The sequence below is a fragment of the Bubalus bubalis genome, chromosome 19 (genome assembly GCF_019923935.1).
Source record: "Bubalus bubalis isolate 160015118507 breed Murrah chromosome 19, NDDB_SH_1, whole genome shotgun sequence".
Classification (NCBI taxonomy): Eukaryota; Metazoa; Chordata; class Mammalia; order Artiodactyla; family Bovidae; genus Bubalus; species Bubalus bubalis.
The window spans coordinates 65,331,204-65,353,473 of NC_059175.1; the positions used below are offsets into that span (position 1 = coordinate 65,331,204).

The 22,270-nt window shown below is 46.0% G+C and overlaps 1 protein-coding gene across 1 annotated transcript in view; it reads right to left on the bottom strand.

Annotated features, from left to right (window-relative positions):
- The window catches only part of ADCY2 (adenylate cyclase 2), a 456,951-nt gene that overhangs the window by 50,128 nt on the left and 384,553 nt on the right, over positions 1-22,270 (bottom strand). Inside the window, exons 16-18 of the mRNA XM_025270720.3 lie at positions 22,040-22,177; positions 12,087-12,206; positions 4,535-4,704 (exon numbers count right to left, since the gene is read on the bottom strand). Of these exons, the coding sequence (XP_025126505.3) occupies positions 4,535-4,704; positions 12,087-12,206; positions 22,040-22,177 (428 nt within the window). The remainder of the gene's footprint in view (positions 1-4,534; positions 4,705-12,086; positions 12,207-22,039; positions 22,178-22,270) is intronic.

Consider the following 22,270-nt stretch of genomic DNA (forward strand, 5'->3'; position numbering starts at 1 on the left):
TCTTGGCTGACCCTGCTGGCAAAAATATCTCTATTGGCTTGTCCATGGTCAATGTTAAATTTGGATCAAAAAAGACCCCTGAATCATGGCAAACTCGCACAAAGGACAACAGCCCAGTCCGAACTGTCAAGCAGGACTGTGGGTTCCCCATTTCTTGTTTGTAGGGAACAGACTCCAGCCTCCATGATCTTTCCTGAGTTCCAAAGGGCAGATTCGAACAGTTGTTAATCAGGGAAGGGAGGGGATGTGGAGACAAGGGAGGAGACCACCTGAGTCCAGATTAAAGGAGTGCAGGTCCTGCCTGCACCTTGACCCTTATTAGCAACCCTGTCCCCAGCCACTGCTACAAAACTCCTCATCATTCCTACTGGGTTGGGATGCACAGTTTTGAAGCATAAGCCCACTGTGTCCCCCTCTGCCTGGCGAAGCAATAAAGCCATTTTCTACTTCACCCAAAACTCTGAGATTCAATTCAGCAATGGTGCACAGAGTCTGAGTTTTCAGCATCCATAGTGACCAGAATCAGGCCACTGAAGGGATGGGACCAAGCACGTGACTTCAATGGCCCAGGCCAGCTGGATCAGGAAAGGAGGGGCTGTTGGGCCCTGGTTTAAGCCAGCTCCCTCCTTGAAGGGCATGGGATGAAATGACACTCATTCTAGAAGAACCGTATCAGACCAGCTTTTTTTAAGTTCTTAATTTCATATTTGATAGAGGTGTTTCACCATTAACAAACCAGATAAAGGATGAGGAGACCTTCATCAGTTTTTTGATGGGGGAAGGTCTTGAATCTCAGAAAAGGGAAAGAAAACATTGGCCTTGATGGGTTTTGGCTCTGGCATGAGACACATGGTTAAATCAAACACACAGTGCAGATGGAGAAATCAGGGGATTCCAAGCTGTCACTCCCAAACCTACAAGTCACTCAGTTGCGTTCAACTCTCTGTGACCCCATAGACTGTAGCTTGCCAGGCTTCTCTGTCCATGGGATTCTCCAGGCAAGAATACTGGAGTGGGTAGCCATTCTCTTCTCCAGGGGATCTCCCCAACCCAGGGATTGAACCCAGGTCTCTCATATTGCAGGTGGATTCTTTACCATCTGAGTCTGGTTTCTCACGTGGGGTTCGTTTTAAACTGCTATTAGAGAACATTTGTTAATTTTGAGGTATGATGCTATTATGTCAGTAATATTCATCTTCTGGGGCTTCCCTGGTGGCTCAGTGGTGAAGAATTTTCCTGCCAATGCAGGAGATAGGAATTTGATCCCTGGGTCCAGGATCCCCTGGAAAAAGAAATGGCAACCCACTCCAGTATTCTTGCCTGGAGGATCCCGTAAACAGATGAGCCTGGCAGGCTACAGTCCATGGGGTCGCAAAGAGTCAGACACGACTGAGTGACTAAACAGCAACAAGGACTCATCTTTTGGCCAAGGGATGCGTCCGGGAGTCCTGTGGCAGCTCAAGCAGGAATCTGGAGATACCCGAAACTTAGCCTGTTGGGGCCGCTGGGAGGAGGACAAGAGGAACTCCATCGTGAAGACTGTCAGCCATCTTAAGGCAGGATGTGAACTGAGCCTGAACCCTGTTAACCGTTAAAGAAAAACCAGGAAACCCCCTCCTCGCAGAGGGCAAACAAAGACTGGAAATAAAGGTCAGGTTATCTCGGTTGGACTAACAATAATGCCTGTACCTGCATGTTGCAATTCCTAATACTTCTGCACCTGCATGTTGTAAAGCTAATTACTAACTAACCCTACTGACTCCAGTATTCTTGGGGTCCCCTGGTGGCTCGGTTGGTAAAGAATCTGCCTGCAATGTGGGAGATCTGGGTTCGATCCCTGGGTTGGGAAGATCCCCTGGAGAAGGGAAAGGCTACCCACTCCAGTATTCTGGCTTGGAGAATTCCATGGACTGTATAGTTCACAGGGTTGCAAAGAGTCAGACACGACTGAGCGACTTTAACTTTCAACTAGTCATGTAGTGGAGGGTTAAAACCAAGTCCTCCGAAATCATCAGGGTCCTTGTTGAGAACCAATTCCCCTTGGACCCGCTAGCATAATAAACTGTACTGCACTGTCTTGAATGTCTTCTGAGGACTGTTTTGTGACTCTGGATTCTACAAGAAGTCAAGATGAGGGAGGTGGGCTTCGCTTGTGGCTCAGTGGTAAAGAATCCAGCTGCCAGCGCAGGAGTCACGAGTTTGGTCCCTGACCTGGGAATATCCACATGCTTGGAGCAACGGAGCTCGAGTCACAACTACTGAGCCACACACCCTGAAGCCAGTACTCTGCAACTGGAGAAGCCCCGCAATGAGGAGACTGTGCACCGCGAGTGGAGACCAGACCCCCTCGCTGCACCCAGAGAAAAGCCCGTGCAGCACGAAGACCCAGCACAGTCTAATAAATGAATACAATTAAAAAAAAAAAGATCAGGGAGGCAGGTGCACCCTCCTAGGGGCTTCCCTGGTGGCTCAGATGGTAAAGAATCTGCCTGAAATGTAGGAGACTTGAGGTCGGAAGGAAAGGCAAGTGCCTGAAGCTTGTCAGGTCAGCCCTCCCAGCTAGAAGGTGATTATAAAGACAGAACCAAGAAGCACCCACTACAGACCTTGAATAAAACAAAGGGCTCTGAAAGTAAACCTTTTCTTCAACCAAATAACTACTTTCCTGCTGCCGGGGTTCTCATCAGAGGTGGTGTGTCTCCCTCAGGTCTCCAAAGCAATCCCCACCCCCATCAGAAACTTGCTAATCTAATTTCTTCTTTTGCTTTGACTTTAAATTTAATAAAGTGCAATTCAGTTGTGTCCTCAGCCACGCGTCAGAATCAGTGATGCTACATTTATTTAGGGATTTGATACAGGCTCTCCATGCAGTAGAGAAATAGTAAAGCATGTTTGGTTGGTAATTTTGAGAATGTATCGGAAAATCAATTTCTGATTTCATTCTCATCTTGGCTAAGGAATCACAAAATTACCTTAATGCAATTATGTACTTTTACAACTCCACCACCCACCACTTGACTACAGATTATTAGGGTTTCATGGCATGCAGGATGACAAAAATTAAGTTAGGTGAAGAGAGTGTGGTGTAGTTGTGTTTCTAAAAGCAATTGCTTTGAGAGGAAAACTTTACACAGTGAGGTTCCTGTGTTGTTGACATCAGGCCTCCCTTGGCGAAGTAGCCATGCTCTGTCAACACAAAACATCTTTCGGCAGCAAAAAAATCTATGCAAATATTTAAGGCATTTATTTTATGTTACAAGAATTACAGAAATATTATGAGAGATTATGCAAAGTGCTCACAGGAAAAACCTGAAGTCTGAAATAAACTTAACAGTTGATACAAAATGTGTTTTTGCTGTCAAGATGTGAGTTGGAGAATATCATGATTAAAACTCTTTTTTTTTTCAAGCAATGAATAAATATTTATGATAGGTTTGCAGAAGCAATTTGATAACAGGAGACATTTTATAAATCCAAAGGAGTGGACTTGGGAAGATCCTTCTTGAAGCATCCAGTCCTAATGTTGGCAGAGTAAACACAACAACATCCTTGGGGGCCTTCCTTGGTGTCTCAATGGTAAAGAATTTGCCTGCCAATGCAGGAAATGTGGGTTCGATCCCTGGGTCGGGAAGATCCCCTGGAGAAGGAAATAGCAACCCACCCAGTATTCTTGCCTGGGAAATCTCATGGACAAAGGAGCCCCGTGGGCTACATTCCATGGGGTCACAAAGAGTCAGACAATGACTTGGCAACTAAACAGCCATAACAACAATCCTTTCTTGGAACTTGCCACAGTTGATAGTATTCCCTCTACACCAGGATGTTTTAGGAAATCTTCAATAAGAAATTTTGCATTATACCTTGTGAATAGAATCATTTATTTTCCCCAGTACTTTTGTGTATATGGATTCAGTTATTTTGACCTGGGGGCTGTACTCTCTTGCACGACACATTCTTCAAAGTCTGGAGGCCTTTACAGTTCTCGTGACTTGGGGTGGAGGATTGTGTCTGGCATCTAGCGGGCAGAGGCCAGTTGTTCTTGTTTAGTTGCTAAGTCATCCTTGCAACCCCATGGATTGTGGCCCACCAGGTTCCTCTGTCCATGGACTTTCCTAGCCAAGAATCCTGGAGTGGGTTGCCATTTCCTTCTCCAGTAGAAGCCAAGGGTGCTGCAAAATAACCTTCAATGCATAGGGCAACCCCTCCTCCCAAACTCTCCCTCCAAAAATTATTTAAGTCCAAAATATCAATAATACTGATGGGGAAAAAAGATTATTCTTATTAATATAGTACAGATTATAACACTGATGGTCTCTCTAAACCCTTTCATATCTACTGATCATCTATAATCATGCCTAGATCACACCTATGTAATCTATGATACAAACACAGAGCATCCTCCAGAATCACCACTTCAAAGAAACTCTCACACAGATTCCCAACAGCAATGCCATTCATCTACTCCACACACTCTTCTGTTACCAACATCCCATTAAAGGACTAAAGTAAAGAGAAGGGAGAGGAAGAGGGTTACCTCTCAAACAGGACCTGGCTGTAGTCATCCAGGAGGGGAGCGTGAGTGTGGAGGAAGATGGTGTTGTAGCCCACCAAGGCTGCCATCATGATCAGCATCTTCAGCTCATAATTCACACGCAGGAAGACGGAACAGGAGATCAGCCCGAGGATGCAGCTGTATATAAAGTACTGGAACCGGGAAATACATCGGGTGAATACTGAGGATCTGTTCTGAGGAATGTCGGAGTGAGAATTAAAACTGGGGACCACCACCAAGCTCCCTGGGTCAACTCCCAAACTGATCATGAAAGCAGATGCTTTCTGTGCTCTTTGATCCAGTGGTAAATGACTAAACACACTGGATTTAGAAAAGAATTCCTCACGGCACGGCTTGCTCACCCAGCATAGCATGTTTAATCAAAATAATCAGGCATATGGCCAAATACTTTTCACAAAGAAGTTTTAGAAATCTATGTTGAAGCCATGTAATTATAAGCAGATGTCATTTGCTTCTTGAAAATGAAACAGTATGACTCCCCACACATTTATAGATTACAACAAAGTGACTGTCCACAGGATCTTTTGTAGGCTTTCAATGATTTAATTCATTAAGGGGATACAAATCATTACAGGTAATTCTGTTAAAGGTGTAACAAAGCCCAGGGGTGTTATTAAAAGGGCAGTTGTGTGTCAGAGGGATTATCTAGAATAAAAAGGACCTAAGAAACTAAAAGTTTTGAACTATGTATACGATAAGCAACAAGTACCTACTGTATACACAGGGTACTCTACACAATGTTCTGTGATAACCTGTATGAGAAAACAACCTAAAGAAGAATGAGCATATGTTTATGTACAACTGAATCACTGCACAGCGTACCTGAGCTAACACCACATGGCAAATCAACTACACTCCAAAAACTGAAATGTTAAACATTCTAAGGAGTTCATAGGCTTCACCGGACTGCTCAGGAATCTTTATTCAAGATGAAGAATTACAGCAAAGATGATTGAGAATAAATTAAAGCAGCATATAAAGTAAAACAAAGCTTCCCAGGTGGCTCAGTGGGTAAAGAATCTGCCTGCAATTCAGGAAACATGGGTTTGATCCTCAAGTTGGGAAGATTTCCTGGAGAAAGGGATGGCAACCTACTCCAGTATTCTTGCCTGGAGAATTCCATGGACAGAGGAGCCTGGTGGCTATAGTCCATGGGGTCGCAAAGAGTCTGACATGACTGAAGCAATTGAGCGCACACACACAGAGTAAAACAAACAAGATTAACATATGTTGAAAGTCACTGGCCATAGACGTGAGGGTTCACTCTAGCTCTCGCTCCCACCCCACTGGTCTGTGGTTTCCTTACTCCAGTTTCACACTGTCTTGCATACTGTAGTTTGATAGTAAAATTTGAAATTGAAAAACAAAAAACTAAAAGCTTTGAGCCTTGTCCAGGGGATCTTCTCTGGTGGCTCAGATGGTAAAGAATCCACCTGTAATGCGTTCAATCCCTGGGTTGGAAGATTCCCTGGAGGAGGGCATGGTAACCCTCTCCAGTATTCTTGCCTGCAGAATCCCCCTGGACAGAGGAGTGGGCTACCATCATGGGGGTCACAGAGAGTTGGACACAACTGAGCAAGTAAGCACACATAAAAGTCTTTGATCCCAGTGAGTCGTGAGTACCCTGGAAGTGGACAGGGACACGAAGAAATTGAAGACCCCAGTGTGAGGAAGAGGCCAGGCACGGTCCATCTTTTGTAGCCCACGGGAGGTAAGCGGCAGGCCCCCCTGTGTGAGCACTCTTCTGTTAGCCACAATGCACATCATCAAGACAGCACAGCCCTGGACTCAATCGTGCTCCAACCAGTCATCAGCTGAGTCACTTCAGGCCAGTCACCTGACTTGCCTGTGTCAGTGTCCTCATCTGAAAAACGAGCGTAATAATGTCCTTCTTCTAGATCACTGAGGAGAGCACGCAAAGCTTGGAGCTCACTGCCCTGCAGGCCAGGGGGTGCCCGCCAAGTGGAAACAGTTTCTGTTCTCACAAAGCCTTTGTCTGCTGGATCAAGGGGCTTTAAGAAGGGTGAGCTACCATCTCAGCATTACTGCAGCAGAAGCAGCTCTCAGTAAAGTCTAATCATTTCAATAAAACACATCCGACTGATGTTTGATAAATCCTGCCTTTAAGAAACAGCCCAGGGTGTAAGCTGCTCCATTTTAGTTTCATTATAAGGGATACACCATGTACAAACTGCTTATTTTTGTCATTCTAGCTTTTTTATTTCCCCAGCCAAGGTCATTTACAGTCAGCCCTGGGTGAGAGTTGGTCTGTAAAGAAGGCTGAGCACCAAAGAATTGATGCTTTTGAACTGCGGTGCTGGATAAGATTCTTGAGAGTCCCCTGGACAGCAGGGAGATCAAACCAGTCAATCCTAAAGGAAATCAGTCCTGATATTCATTGGAAGGACTGATGCTGAAGCTGAAGCTCCAATACTTTGGCCACCTCATGCGAGGAGGTGACTTACTAGAAAACACCCTGGTGCTGGGAAAGACAGGGCAAAAGGAGAAAGGGGCAGCAGAGGATGAGACGGTTAGATAGCATCACTAACTCAATGGACATGAGCTTGAGCAAACTTGAGGAGGTAGTGAAGGACAGAGAAGCCTGGCATGTTGCAGTCCATGGGGTCACAAGGAGTTGGACACAACTTAGCGACTGAACAACAGCAACAACGGGGAAAGGCTCCTGATCCTAGTGCCTCAGTCCTGTTCTTGGGGAAGAAAGGAAAGCAGAAAAAACAGGCTGCAGCGTTCCCACCAGTGTTCTCCCTTCCCTGTGAAAGGCACTCATGCAGCATCGATGCAGATCCCTACCCGTGAGGACTGAGGCCTGGCATCTCAGCTTCAGAAAGAAGATCAGCAATTAATTCCCCGGGGACCCACAACAATCAGGTCAGTCCTTGGGAAGGAAAGCACCCCTCGGCCGGGAGCCATGATGGGCGGCAGCAGGCTTGGGGATGCTGAAGGTCTGTAAACACGGTTTCTTTGGCAACAATGACCTCATGTCAGTTCTCCACTGTTCTGACCACTGACCCTCTGAACGACAGAGAACAGGAAGAAGAAAGGAGCCTCAGAAACACATCCTGATGGGCCAGTTGAGCTGGTGGAGAGGAACTGTGGAATCCAGAGTCTGGGAGAGAGAAGGGCTTCCCTGGTAGCTCAGCTGGTAGAGAATCCGCCTGAGATGCAGGAGACCCCTGTTTGAGTCCTGGGTCGGGAAGGTCTACTGGGGAAGGGATAGGCTACCCACTCCAGTATTCTTGGGCTTCCCTGGTGGCTCAGCTGGTAAAGAATCTGCCTGCAATCTGGGAGACCTGGGTTCAATCCCTGGGTTGGGAAGATCCCCTGGAGAAGGGAAAGGCTACCCACCCCAGTAATCTGGCCTAGAGAATTCCATGGACTATATATTCCAAGGGTTTGCAAAGAGTCAGACATGACTGAGCAACTTTCACTTTGGGTACTTTTCACTTTTGGGACAGAGAGGACGGGCACCACCGACTCAGTCTCCCTAAAGCAAAGGGTGAGGTGGCCTGGGCTTTGAATCCAGCCTCATTTATAATGCACTTTGCCATTATTACCTTGTTGTTCAGTCGCTAAGTCAAGTCTGACTCTTGACAACCCCTTGGACTGCAGCACACCAGGCTTCCCTGTCTGTCATTATCTCCCATAGCATGCTCAAACTCAGGTCCACTGAGTCAGTGATGCCATCCAACCATCTCATCCTCTGCCGTCCCCTTCTCCTCCTGCCCTCAATCTTTCCCAGGGTCATGGTCTTTCCCCTTTTCCACCAGGGTCTTTTATTACCTTAATGACTTAAATCACTTATGTACATACTTAATGAGTAAGTATTGTCCTTAGAGGGCCGGTGGGGTGTGAGGCTCAGTGACACACGGGCATCAGTACCGGGACCGCCCCTGAAAGCAGCTCAGGGAGCCCTCCAACCGTCTGAGGGTCCTCAGGGGGCCTCCTTGCCTGTGGGCACGTGCCCAGCAACCTGACCGGGCAGGCGTCTTTCTTGTGAATCAAATAAAACATGGGCTTGTCCTTTGTATGCCATCTTTTTCTTTTTAGTTCATTTTGGGGCCCCTCCACTATTAGATTTTTCAAAAGTATCTGTTCTTACCAAGAGTTACTGAATCCTTGCTCTTTAGTCAGTAGTCACGGTTGTCTTACAAAACTGCTCCAAAAAAGCCATGAAATCACCTGGCACCTGGCAAGGTTCCCACTCAGGGTCTCACCCTTCCACTCACAAAGGAGCTCATTGGTACAAATCATTAAAGGCATGCCTGTCCTCTGAATAGGTGATTGAAGGTAAGGAGGATGACAAGGCCTACTTTAATAATTCCTATGAAGACTGAAGAATGTAATGAAAGTAAACAGCAGAGAGCAGTGCCTGGTCCATATGAAGCCAGATAAATTGTGCTTTTATTGTTATAAAATGGGCTGTGTGTAAGATTTGATTTTAAAAAGGATTTTGCTGCTAAAACTATGCTGAAAACAATTATTAGAACTCAGGTTTTTGATAGTTCAGTCTAAGTGAATGAGAAGTGGAATTTGTTGTTCAGGCAGTCAGACAAGTCTGACTCTGTGACCCCATGGACTGCAGCACACCAGGCTCCCCTGTCCTTCACCATCTCCTGCACTTCATTCAAATACATGTCCATTAAGTCAATGATGATGTCCAGCCATCTCATCCTTTGTGGCCCTCTTCTCCTCCCGCCTTCAACCTTTCCCAGCATCGAGGTCTTTTCCAATGAATCAGCTCCTTGTATCAGGTGGCCAAAGTATTGGACTTGCAGCTTCGACATCAGTCCTTCCAGCGAATATTCAGAGTTGATTTCCTTTTGGACTGACTGGTTGGATCTCCTTGCGGTCCAAGGGACTCAAGAGTATTCTCCAGCACCACAGTTCAAAAGCATTGATTCTTTGGCGCTCAGTCTTCTTTATGGTTCAACTCTTATATCCACACATGACTACTGGAAAAACCATAGCTTTGACTATACTGTCCTTTGTCAGCCTAGTGATGTCTCTACTTTTTAACACACTGTCTAGTATGGTCATAGCTTTTCTTCCGAGGAGCAAGTGTCTTATGAACAAGGCATGGGGATGGCTCCGAGGCACACCCTCCTTCCAGGGGTTGATGGACTAGGTGTGCCTACGACATCCATCCAAGAAGAGGGAGCCAGACCACACAGGGAGTTTAAATTTTTCTCTAAAGAAGGGGGCTCCAAACTGCCCACGGTGAGGTCACAGCTAGTAAACCCTCGTTATGAATCTCATCCCTCACATAACTAAAAATAGAAAAGATGCTGCCTAATCCTCAGTGGGTTCACAACACTGCTGAAAATGAAGGCCAGGACCCCAGGGAAAAGGGATGAAGCTTATACTGTCCTCTCTTCCTGAGCCTGTGGGGACCCTGTTATGGACTTTGGACAGCTGGCCACTGAAACAGTCACGGCTTAAAGAGCACCAGATGCCCCTACTGTCTGTACACAGACTTTTGAGCACCCCAGAAAACTAAAATGATGCGATGGGGAAAAGGATCAATGCCTAATGTCAAGGGGATCAATCAACAAAAGCAAAGTGAAGAAAGGAGACTTCATGGCTATAGTTGATGGAGTTTAAGAAACTGGTAGAAAAATTTAAAAATATACATCTTAAATGACCAGTTTCCATGAGTCTGGACTAGTTCATCTAGCACTCTTGAAGCTATGGGAGACAAACTAAATGTATGTTACTTTTAGACGATTATTCAGAAAATCAAAAGAAGAGTATCAAAATCATTCCTTTTTTTTTTTTTGCACACAAAATTCATAGAAGAAAGAAGTCGTTAAGCAGTAAATAACTAATTTAGTTCTTTTCACTTAAAAAGACTGATGTGTTAGTAAGTTTTGAAATTTCAATGTAGGCCCTTCTGGACCTTGGTTAAAATGGGTTGTTAGTAAGGATTATTTCAGATATAATCACTGGATGGCATTTGCAGTTGAAGAAGAAGAAATATGAGCTTTGGACCCAGTCATCACAGAGTCAGGAAGCTAATTCACGGAGCAGGACCCAGTCATCACAGAGTCAGGCAGCTAATTCACGGAGCAGGACCCAGTCATCACAGAGAAAGGAAGCTAATTCATGGAGCAATTAGTGAAATCTGTAAGCAACACACTCAGAAATTCAGTGACATACAACTGAAAGCGACATGCTGGGGTGCACGCTATGAAATGTTGTGTCAGGATAAACTGGTGCTGTTGCTACGCACAACAGTATGGAGGTTCCTCAGAAAACTAAAAATACCAGCAATTTTAACTGGTCCAGCAATCCCACTCCTGGGCATATATCCAGACAAAACTATAATTCAAAAGGACACATGCATTATTTATAGTAGCCAAGACACGGAAACAACTGAAATGTCCGTCCATACGTGAATGGATAAAGACGTGGTGCATGTATACACAATGGAATGCTACTCAGGCATGAAAAGGATGAAACAATGCCATTTGCAGCTACGTGGATGGACCTAGGGATGATTACACTAAGTCAGTCAGATTATTCCAAGTCAGATCATCACTAAGATGATCATTCTGAAGTAAGTCAGACAGAGAGAAACAAATACCATATGCTATCACTTATGTGCAGAATATAAAACACGACACTGCTGCTGCTGCTGCTAAGTCGCTTCAGTCGTGTCCGACTCTGTGCAACCCCATAGACGGCAGCCCACCAGGCTCCCCCGTCCCTGGGATTCTCCAGGCAAGAACACTGGAGTGGGTTGCCATTTCCTTCTCTAATGCATGAAAGTGAAAAGTGAAAGTGAAGTCGCTCAGTCGTGTCCGACTCTTCGCGAGCCCATGGACTGCTCCGTCCATGGGATTTTCCAGGCAAGAGGACTGGAGTGGGGTGCCATTGTTTTCTCTGAAAATACAACACAAATGAACTTATCTACAAAACAGAAACACACTCACAGACACAGAACACAGACTTACGGCTGCCAAGGTGGGAAAGGGTTACCCTGGGAGTTTGGGGTCAGCAGATAGAAACTAGTACACACAGAATGGATAAACAACAAGGTCCTATTGTACAGCTTGGGGGGTTATATTTCACATCCTGTAATAAGCCATAATGGAAAAGAATATATATGTAATAAACCATGATGGAAAAGAATATGTATCTGTAAAACTGAATCACTTTGCTGAACACCAGAAACTAACACAACATTGTAAATCAAACGTTAAGTCAGTAAAAAGATGAACATGTAGCATTAAGAGAATAAGGCACAAAGTCATCTGTGAGAGCCTCAAAATGCCATGGAAAGTTTGTCCATGTGGTCTAATCAGTTTCTACTGGCTGGGACTTTTCCATCAAAGGCTGCCAATTTTTACCCCATCAGGACAGACTCAGGTATAGAATCTAAACAAGGAGAATAATGTCTACGGCGGAAGAGGAAGTGGAAGGCACGGCACTGAATCGGTAACAGCACACAGGAAAACAATAAAAACAATAAGAACCCAGGAGATGTGCTTACCGGCAGGAAAAACAAATTTTGCGCACGCAGAATCGCTGCCTGGTTACTTGAGCCAGAAAGACTCGTGTTGGACGCGTTGGCAGTCGGAAGAATTGTTTCCTCTGAGTCACTCAGGAAAAACTGCAAAGAAAATGTTGCTGCAATGAATCAGTGCAAAGGAGAGTAAAGGGTTAGCAGGTGGGGGCTCAGCTTACTAAGGACATGTTTCTTCGGCTCATTGAGCAGCGTTGTGGGGACCGTTCAGCCTCTTTACTTCACTGCTAATCCCTTCATCTTCTCTTTGAGGCTCTGGAAATTTCTATCGAATAAGTAAGGAATACTTGCTGTGCTCCACAATGCACAGTGAATTCCAGAACTCCCAGACTGATGTTAAGGAAAACAGAAGCACCTCTGTTAAACAGGAATTTAAAATGAACCAAGCACAGGGAAGAGAGCTTGGTTAGAATGACGTTGCAGGCTGTCATCGCCACCCGCACAGTCAACTCTCCATCATGAGATGGGAGTCTTCACTCTGTGTTTTTGCAGTATCTTCATCTTCACCAAACGCATCAGTGGAGTCTCCTGAATTTTGTATCTTAAGAAAATAAATTAATTTTATGGGAAACGTGCAATAGCTGACGCCAACATTTGCCTCTACTATTTGTGAGTGCTTGGCAGCTCAGGATCACCAGGGGTAAAATGGGAGAGAAAGGATGCTCTCAGGACTATTGGAAAGGGGGTCCTAATTTAAAAAGGAAGCAATCCTGAGAAAATAAATATGATTAGCTCTTATAGGGGCTTTCCCACTGGTTCAGCAGTAAAGAATCTGCCTACAAAGCCGGAGATGCAGGTTTGATCCCAGGGTCAGGGAGATCCCCAGAAGGAAATGGCAACCTACTCCAGCATTCTTGCCTGGGAAATCCCATGGACAGAGGAGCCTGGAAGGATACAGTCCATGGGGTCACAAAGAGTTGGACACGACTTACGACTAAACCACAATAGTGGGTACCAACAGCAGCGCCCAGAAGGAAACGGCCAGTCAGTTAGCAAGGGAGGAAAAATTCAATCTCTTTCTTTCTGTTTCTCTCTCCTTCACTCACCCACTCTCCTCTGTTTCTCTCTCTGTCTCTCTCTTTCCTGGAGAAGCTACCATACAGGTTGCTTAGGATCAGTCACTTTCTATCCTGTGACTGCGGGTCAGACAGTGAAGATGAAGCAGAGAATCGCGGGCCAGGTTCCCTTATGAAAGATATCCCTCTCCTCCATGAAACTAGGCTAGGCTTTCTGCGCAGGGCTCGCCATCCATGCTCAAGGTCTAGAGAGGAAAACTTTCCTGCAGTTTCTGCTGCTTTTGTTTGTCCTTTTGATGGTGGGCTTCTTGTCAAAGACCTCCAGCAATTTACTTAGGTAAATAAGAAGGCATTTGTTTAATATATTGTTGAGAACATTTCCTCTCAGATTCCAAGAATGGTTCTAGATATAATGTTTCTGCACATTATATATTTTGATAAAATGCTGCAAAATACTAATTTAAAAGTCAAATAAATGTAGATTTCTTTATTTACGAATTGTTGTTTGGTCGCTAAGTTGTGTCTGACTCTTTGCGACCCCATGGACTGCAGTATGCCAGGAGATATTATTATTTACTATTAATACTAAATAATTTATCAAAAATGTCACAAACCCTGGATGAAATATAAATGTGATGATTACTTGGAAAAAATATAACAGGAAAAAAATGGAGTAATTGGTGGCCAAATACAAGACTCCAAAATGTAAAAATTTAGATTTGACAGACCCAACATACATTTGATTTAAATACTAATGGAAACAACAAATAGAAGGAGACCGTTTAGATTGATAGGTTACTAGTCTCAGGAATCTGAGATCTTAAAATAATTAAGGAAAAAACCTTCTTAATTATATCAGCATAAAAAGAAGAAAATAAATGAGTAATAATATATCCTGTGAAAGCTTTGTCTTGCAAGAAGGCTCTGAAATAGTAGGATGGTTGAACTTGAAAAGCAGTGGAGAACTTTAATTACCACATTCAGGAATGCTTCATTAACCCCCTTCAGCTACTTTTTTCTAGTATTTAATTAACTACCCCTAAAATCAAGACCTCTTCGTTCTGTCTCTGTGGCTTCACACTGCATTTTGGAACCAATTTTCCTCTTCTGTCTCCTTAGCCACTTAAAAATAACAAACTCCTAATTACAGCCAGGCCAAGCTTGAGGGTTATCAATCCCACATCCTTCTCCCTCCTGGGTTAAGGTGCCACAGCTTTCTGCACAGAATGCATTTCTAGTTTCATAATTATTTGGGGGAACTCCTCTCTGGACATATTTTAGTATTTCTACAACCTTTGCCCTAGTTGGGAAAATGGTATTCTCATCCCGGACAAGATATCCCAATTAAGTGCATATTTTTTAGCCCTCCTTCCAAATGTTACATTTCCCAGACAATGTAAAGCATCTCAGAATTATGTTTGTCAAACAATATGAAATTGTGAACATGCAATTTAATACCGTGCTTGTGCCTGATAACATCATTGCTTGCCATTTGGTTGGAGTTAGAAGTAATTATCCAATTAGAATTAGATTATCAATTAACCACTAGTTAACCATGGCTAACTCTGTGTCTAGGTGGCTCACAAATCTGGGCTATTTATAATAATTCTCTGCAGCTCCTTGGGAAAGGTGCAAAATTTTGGGAGGTATCACGTGATGAAAGTGTCAAAATGTCAGAAAAAAAATGGAAGAGGATTTGAGCTTCTCAGACATGGCTCTGAATAGACAGCTGGGAACTAAAATGGAACAAAACACACAGGTCTTTTGCTATTTGATACCCCAAACCCTATATGTGTGGGGAAAAAAAAAAAAAAAGTCAGGATAACTGGTTGGTTTTCTCTACTTTTTATTGGAGCATGGTATTTAAAATGTCCTGGTAATATCTCACAATTCATTTTAAATGAAGCTGACCTGGACATTTTGTAATTCATGTTAGTGTGTGCATGTATGCTAAGTCACTTCAGTTGTGTCCAACTCTTTGTCACCCTCTGGACTGTGTCAGGCTCCTCCTTATATGGGACTCTCCAGGCAAGCATACTGGAGTGGGTAGACATGCCCCCTCCAGGGGATCTTCCCCACCTAGGGATTGAACCTGCGACTCTTATGTCTCCTGCATCGGCAGGCGGGTTCTTCACCACTAGCGCCACCTGGGAAGCCCATGGTAGCGTGTTGCTGCTGCTGCTAAGTCACTTCAGTCGTGTCTGACTCTATGCGACCCCACAGAGGGCAGCCCACCAGGCTCCCCCTTCCCTGGGATTCTTCAGGCAAGAACACTGGAGTGGGTTGCCATTTCCTTCTCCAATGCATGAAAGTGAAAAGTGAAAGTGAAGTCGCTCAGTTGTGCCCGACTCTTTGCGACCCCATGGACTGCAGCCTACCAGGCTCCTCTGTCTGTGGGATTTTCCAGGCAAGAGTACTGGAGTGGGGTGCCATTGCCTTCTCCGATGTTAATGTGCAATGAGAGGTAAAAGAACACCATCCCTATTGACCCTGGCTCTTACAAGGGCTCTGAGACTTCAGCTTGGGAGAAACATTAGTGACTGAGAATCCGCATGGAGGCTCAGCATGAAGGGGCCTGTCCACACAGTCAGGAGCAGAGAGAGCTGGCGGGGGGTCTCAGTCCTCACATCACCCCTGCGGCTTCTCTCTCTCTACCAAGGGAAAGGTGATGGCAAGGGGTGACATAAAAGCAGTTTAATAAGGGCTGTTTACCACTGGCTGGAAAAATCCAGGGCAAACTGGGAGTTTTTCCCTGCTGTGAAGGGACTCGGCATCAAAGAGAAAATGAGAACCTTAAACATGTTATCTGAAGTGGGATGAGCCAGACACAAAGAGACTAACAGCATGTCATCTCACGTGTATGAGGTTTTCTAGGGTGGGCAAGTTCATCATGGCAGAAAGCAGAGTAGACGTCACCAGGGGCTGGGGGTGAGGGGAAGTCGTTGTTCACGGGAACAGAGCTTCTGTGCGAGACGATGACAAAGTTCTGGAAATGGAGAGGGTGAGGGGAGCACAAAACTGCAGATACACTGAATGCCCCTGAATGTACACTCAACCACGGTTAAAATTATAAACTCTGTTATACATACTTTCCCCAAAGGAAAAACAACAAGCACTGAAAACAGAAAAAGACGGGGGGGAAAGGGAAGAAAGGAAAGCATTTTTTCCTTTACCCTAAAAGAACACTCCAACATCACAGGAGCCACAGAAGAGGGTCTGAATGTGCTGTGACTTTAAAATGATGACCTTCCGTGAACAGAAGTCCATCTTCTTCCCAGTGACTTAGGGCTTCCCAGGTGGCTCAGTGGTAAAGACCCCAACTGCCAACGCAGGATATGCAGGAGACGTGGGATCCTTTCCTGGGTCAGGAAGATCCTCTGGAGGAAGAAATGGCTACCCACTCCAGTATTCTTGCCTGGAGAATCCCATGGACAGAGAAGCCTGGCGGGCTACATTTCATGAGGTTGTAAAGAGGTGGACACGACTGAGTGACTGAGTAAGCGCACACCCAGTGCCTTAAGGAAAGCTTGCTCGGGAAGCAGCCCCTCCCCTAAGCTCTGAACAAAAGAGCTGCTCTTCCCCTTGGAATGTTAGTCCAGAGCCTGGATAAGCTTCACTGGGTTAATCACTGCTAACAAATAGCAATATGCAGAGTACATCATGAGAAACGCTGGGCTGGAAGAAGCACAAGCTGGAATCAAGATACCCAAGAGAAATATCAATAACCTCAGATAGGCAGATGACACCACCCTTATGGCAGAAAGTGAAGAGGAACTAAAAAGCTTCTTGATGAAAGTGAAAGAGGAGAGTGAAAAAGTTGGCTTAAAGCTCAGCATTCAGAAAACCAAGATCATGGTATCCGGTCCCATCACTTGATGGGAAATGGATGGGGAAACAGTGAAAACAGTTGCTGACCTTCTTTTTTGGGGCTCCAAAATCACTGCAGATGGTGACTGCAGCCATGAAATCAAAAGACATTTACTCCTTGGAAGGAAAGTTATGGCCAACCTAGATAGCATATTCAAAAGCAGAGACATTACTTTGCCAACAAAGGTCCATCTAGTCAAGGCTATGGTTTTTTCCAGTGGTCATGTATGGATGTGAGAGTTGGACTGTGAAGAAAGCTGAGCACCAAAGAATTGATGCTTTTGAACTGTGGTGTTGGAGAAGACTCTTGAGAGTCCCTTGGACTTCAAGGAGAGCCAACCAGTCCATTCTAAAGAAGATCAGTCCTGGGTGTTCTTTGGAAGGACTGATGCTAAAGCTGAAACTCCAATACTTTGGCCACCTCATGTGAGGAGTGGACTCATTGGAAAAGACTCTGATGCTGGGAGGGATTGGGGGCAGGAGGAGAAGGGGACGACAGAGGATGAGATGGCTGGATGGCATCATTGACTCAATGGACATGAGTTTGGGTGAACTCCGGGAGTTGGTGATGGATAAGGAGGCCTGGCATGCTGCAATTCATGGGGTTGCAAAGGGTCGGACACAACTGAGCAACTGAACTGAACTGAACAACTTGGGAATAGGGCTGTTTGTCTAGAAACTGTATTCTTAAAAAAAGTACCAGGATAAGTTTAAAAGCTCTACTGCATTAAATAGTAGTCTCCCTAGGAGGGAGGTTTTCCAAGTGGGGCTAGGGAAAAAAAAGCACAGACTTACTGCTGAGAGCATCTGACCACATAAAGGTAAAGACTGGTACCCGCCTCCCCAGTGGGAGAAGCCATCTTTCCTGAATGTGAATGAGGGTCCTGGAGCCCACTTCCCTTGCCTGGCACCCCCTGGGGATGCGTGTGACCCCAGGGCAGTCACAGCACCCTGCAGTGGGGCTGGGAACAAGGGACCTTGTGTCTGCCTTATGCAGTCAAAACTCATGTGGCTGGGGATCTAGTAGCTGGAGAACATTTCTCTGTAAGTCATCAGATGTGATCAGAGAGGGCACTTGATGGACCAGTCCTTCCCATGATTAAAAAGACATGATAAGAAAACCCACTAACTAGGGAAAGTATTTCTTCTCTCTACCCAATGTTAGATTTTGTACTGTTTTGTGATATTTCCTTGAAACAAAAATAAGAGCCTCTGGATGGGGAAGAACCACTAAATCCATCAGGAATTGAGAAAAATAATGGGCAGGAACAAGTAACTTAAATCTTTTCCTTGCTCCAAGGCTCTAGTCCTATAGGAGGCAGCCCAGTGAGCTGAGCCTCATTTCATTCTTTCTCAAAGTTGATCCATCAGACTTTTATTGTGTCTTCCATAGACTTCTCTACCGTACTTGGCAATGCACTTCTTTCTTTTTGAGGAAGGAAAATGACACCGGAAGACATATTTTGGGTACAGAAAATGCATTTCTTCACTCCAAAGGGATTGCAGTTACTGTGAAAGTGAAAGTCGCTCAGTTGTGTCCAACTCTTTGCGACTCCATGGACTGTACAGTCCATGGAATTCTCCAGGCCAGAATACTGGAGTGGGTAGCTGTTCCATTCTCCAGGGGATCTTCCCAGCAGTTACTGTAAAAATGTGTTAATCGGTGGCTTCCTGGTGGCTCAGATGGTAAAGAATCTGCCTGCAATGCAGGAGACCCAGGTTCTATCCCTGGGTGGGGAAGATTCCCTGGAGGAGGACATGGCAACCCACTCCGGTATTCTTGCCTGGAAAATTTCATGGACAGAGGAACTTGGTGGGCTACAGTCCATAGGGTCCCAAAGAGTCAGAGTTCATCAAACATTTATAGACAGTGACTGAACTGCCTGTCAATCACTAATTATCCTAGGAGAAATACAACCAGCTTTCACATCAGATTTGTTTCCCATTTCAATTCTGCCTTTTAAAAATTAGGTGATGAATCCTGGTTTTATAAGGTCAAACTGGATTTCATAAAAAAAAAAGTTTTCATTGATTCATTCTTCTCTCATTTAGTAACTGTGGAATGGCCCTTCCTTGTATAAAAGGTGCTTTCCTGGGATGCAAGGGAAAAAAAAAATAAAGACCTCACCATTAGGTGTGTGATGTTGTGTTAAATGCTGTGTCAACTTTCAGGATGCGTGCACAGGTGAGCACACACGTGAGTGAATACACTTTGAAGGGATGTGTGCTGTGTTTAGTCACTCAGTTGTGTCTGACTCTTGGTGACCCTTTGGACTGTAACACACCAGACTCCTCTGTATGTGGGATTCTCCAGGTGAGAATACTGGAGTGGGTTGCCATTCCCTTCTCCAGGGGATCTTCCTGACCCAGGGATCGAAGCTGGGTCTTCTGTGCCTCCTGCAGTGGTAGGTAGATTCTTTACTCAATGAGCCATCAGGGAAGCCCTCCAAAGGGATGAAGAAGCTTAATGATAAGGGCTGGGGGCCACAGGACACACACTTGGTGTATCAGAACCCCCCAGAGCTCTAGCTAGTGCTATCCTTCAAGGATGCTCTGCTTCTCCCTGCGCCACCCCTTTTCATGGTGAAGTCCACTCTTTCCAAGCTGTTCCCCACAGCTCACTTTACCAAGCTCTTCTTGGAGCCGGCTGGCACTTTCTCCCAGAAAGCTGGCCCCCAGAGCAGCAGGACTAACACACACATGCTTGCTATGAAGTCCACCACAAGGAACCTGCTTTAGGAAACGCCCCTGTTTCTCCAAGGCTCCCGCCACTCCCCGTGTCTCTGTCCATCTTCCTCTGTGGTGATGTATTCACGCACATGCCATAGCCAACCATACTGCCTGTGTGGGAAGGCTGGAATGCAGCAGATAGTGATCCACTTGCTGAAGGGCTCTTCTGGGAAAGGCTAGTGTTCAGTTCTGCATCTCACGCTCCTCATCAGGAGGCCACCCCCACCCCCAACTCTGCTGACCATCCCGGGGCCACAGTTACACTCTCCTTGGGTCGTCACGCAGAGAGCCCTCGGGCGGTTGTGGGGACGCCTCATGAACACAAGTCTCAGGCTGATGGCGGCCAACATCCCCTCCAGCCCTTGAGATCTGAAATCCCTCCGGAGGAGGATCGTTCTTGAGGGAATTTCCTGTCCAGACCAGGTACCATGCCCCAGCTCTTCCCTGGTCAGTCCTGATGACGCCTTTGTTAGAAATAAGTGCTGTCATGATCCAAGGATGCTTGAAATCTAGAAGAGAGGGTCTCCATCTCTGGGGCAAGGTGTCATCACCCTTGGTGCAGGAAGACGGCCTTGGATGCTGTGCATGTCCAGGGGGAGGGGAGATGGGCTGGGAGAAGTCCGGGGGGAGGGCCGGGATGGTGGAATTGCCATGGTGAACGTGACACAGCAGGACAACACCACACAGGAACCCAAGACCAAGGGCCAGCTGGTCCTCGGGAAGTCTTCCGTCTGCATGGACTTGACTGCAGAGCCCTTTCTCCCAACAGACACCATCAGTTCTTACTGCACAGGCCCAGCTGGGGGCAGCCTCTTTGCAAGCTGAGCTCTGAGGCTGAGCAGGTGTGTACCAAGGAAACAGGAGTCACAGGGACACCCCTCAATGGCCCTTGCCTTGGAAGAACACCTACCTTAGGGCCCGCGCTTCTCAGGGGAGCTAGCGGGAGCTGGGCTGTGTAGTCAGGAGAAGCGGAGGAGCCAACACAGCTCTAAGCCCACGGGAGGACACCCAGGAATCCACACTATCCCCGCCCTGATGGACAGGAAGAGGAAGAAGGGAGGGAAGCTGGTGCTTGTCTGCCACCTTCTTCCCGGGTGTGCTTAAGGTGGACTTAGAGGCAGAGTGAAGGAGAAGAAGGGGCCAGTCCACCCTGGCCACTGCTACCCCAGCCCATCTGCCTTCCACTTGGTATCACCCTCACCTGAATCTCCAGGTGCATCCGTACAGACCGTATGACCCATGGTATGACGTTGAGGACAGATCTCAGGCAAACCGTCAAGGTACCTGCCTACTTCTTCAGCCTTACTTTTTGCTGCTTCATAGAACACATTTCTCTCTTTGTCCTCATGCTAAATGTCTTCCCTCCTGATCTTCCCTCCATCATCCAGAGAAAACTACTTGTGTCCATTTTCAGAATTCCGTCCTGTAGGCCCTGCCCCCCTGTCCGCGCCCCGCCCCTCACGCTTCCACCGTCAGACTCTCTCATAACCTCTGACCCAGCTGTCATTCTCCTAAACTTGGCCATAAACTCCGGGGAGACAAACTCTCTCTGGGTTCCGAGGATATAGTGAATTACCAGGTGTGTATTTATGCTCAATATATGTTCTTTTTTTTTTTTTTTGCTGAGTGAACGCCTGGTGGTCGATGGTGATGACGTGAGAATAATTAAAAGGATGTGTCTTAACTGGCACTGATTACTGACGAGTCTGCTTTGAAGGATATACCTCTAAAAACATTGATACAGTAAGAGCAACCCCTGGTTCAGTACTTACCAAACGCCTGATGCCATCCTGCTAGGAGCATCAGTTCATTTACCTGAAAAATCCACCTTAGCAGAGAAGTGTCAGTTCTCACTGAGAAAGTCTCAGCTTTCTCATGAGAAGTGAAGTGGAGCCTGTGGAAGCTTTTAATGAAAATTCTCCAAAACCGCCCAGCTGGTTAAGGTGGGAGTGATGGTGATGTCTGAAATCAGGCCCTTTAAAGCCAGAGCAGCACCGCTTTCCCACTGCAGCCTCTCTAATTTGCTGATTCTGGTCTTCCAGGTGATTAGGCTGCTAACATTCGGTGGCATTTCCGTAGCTGGAGTCAGGAGGAGCTAGGGGGTGGGAAGCTGCTGGAAGGAGTCTCCCTCCCTCCCTGGGGGCCTCCCCAGGAAGCACCCTTCCCCTATGCAAAATGGTTGGATGTTGATTTTAAACAGGCAGCAATGGGTGTCGCCAAAGGAGCTATGGGGAAGGTTTCAAAATGCCACGAGATGGACCAAATCCCACGAGATGGACACCACGGCACGTCCGGGCCGTGACTCACCATATTGAACACGGCCATGGTCAATATGATGGCCGTGGTGATGACCGTCAGGGAGATCCGAGGCCAGGGCCGGTTGGCGATGATGCCTGATGACTTTAAAAGCCACAGGAGAGAAGCAGATGCTTTCTTGCTGCATTGCTAAGAGTGGAGAGAAAAAGAAATGCGTTGCTATTTTACGTATTTTTCTCAAGTTTCTCAAGGATGTTTAAAACACAAGATGCACCGATCTTC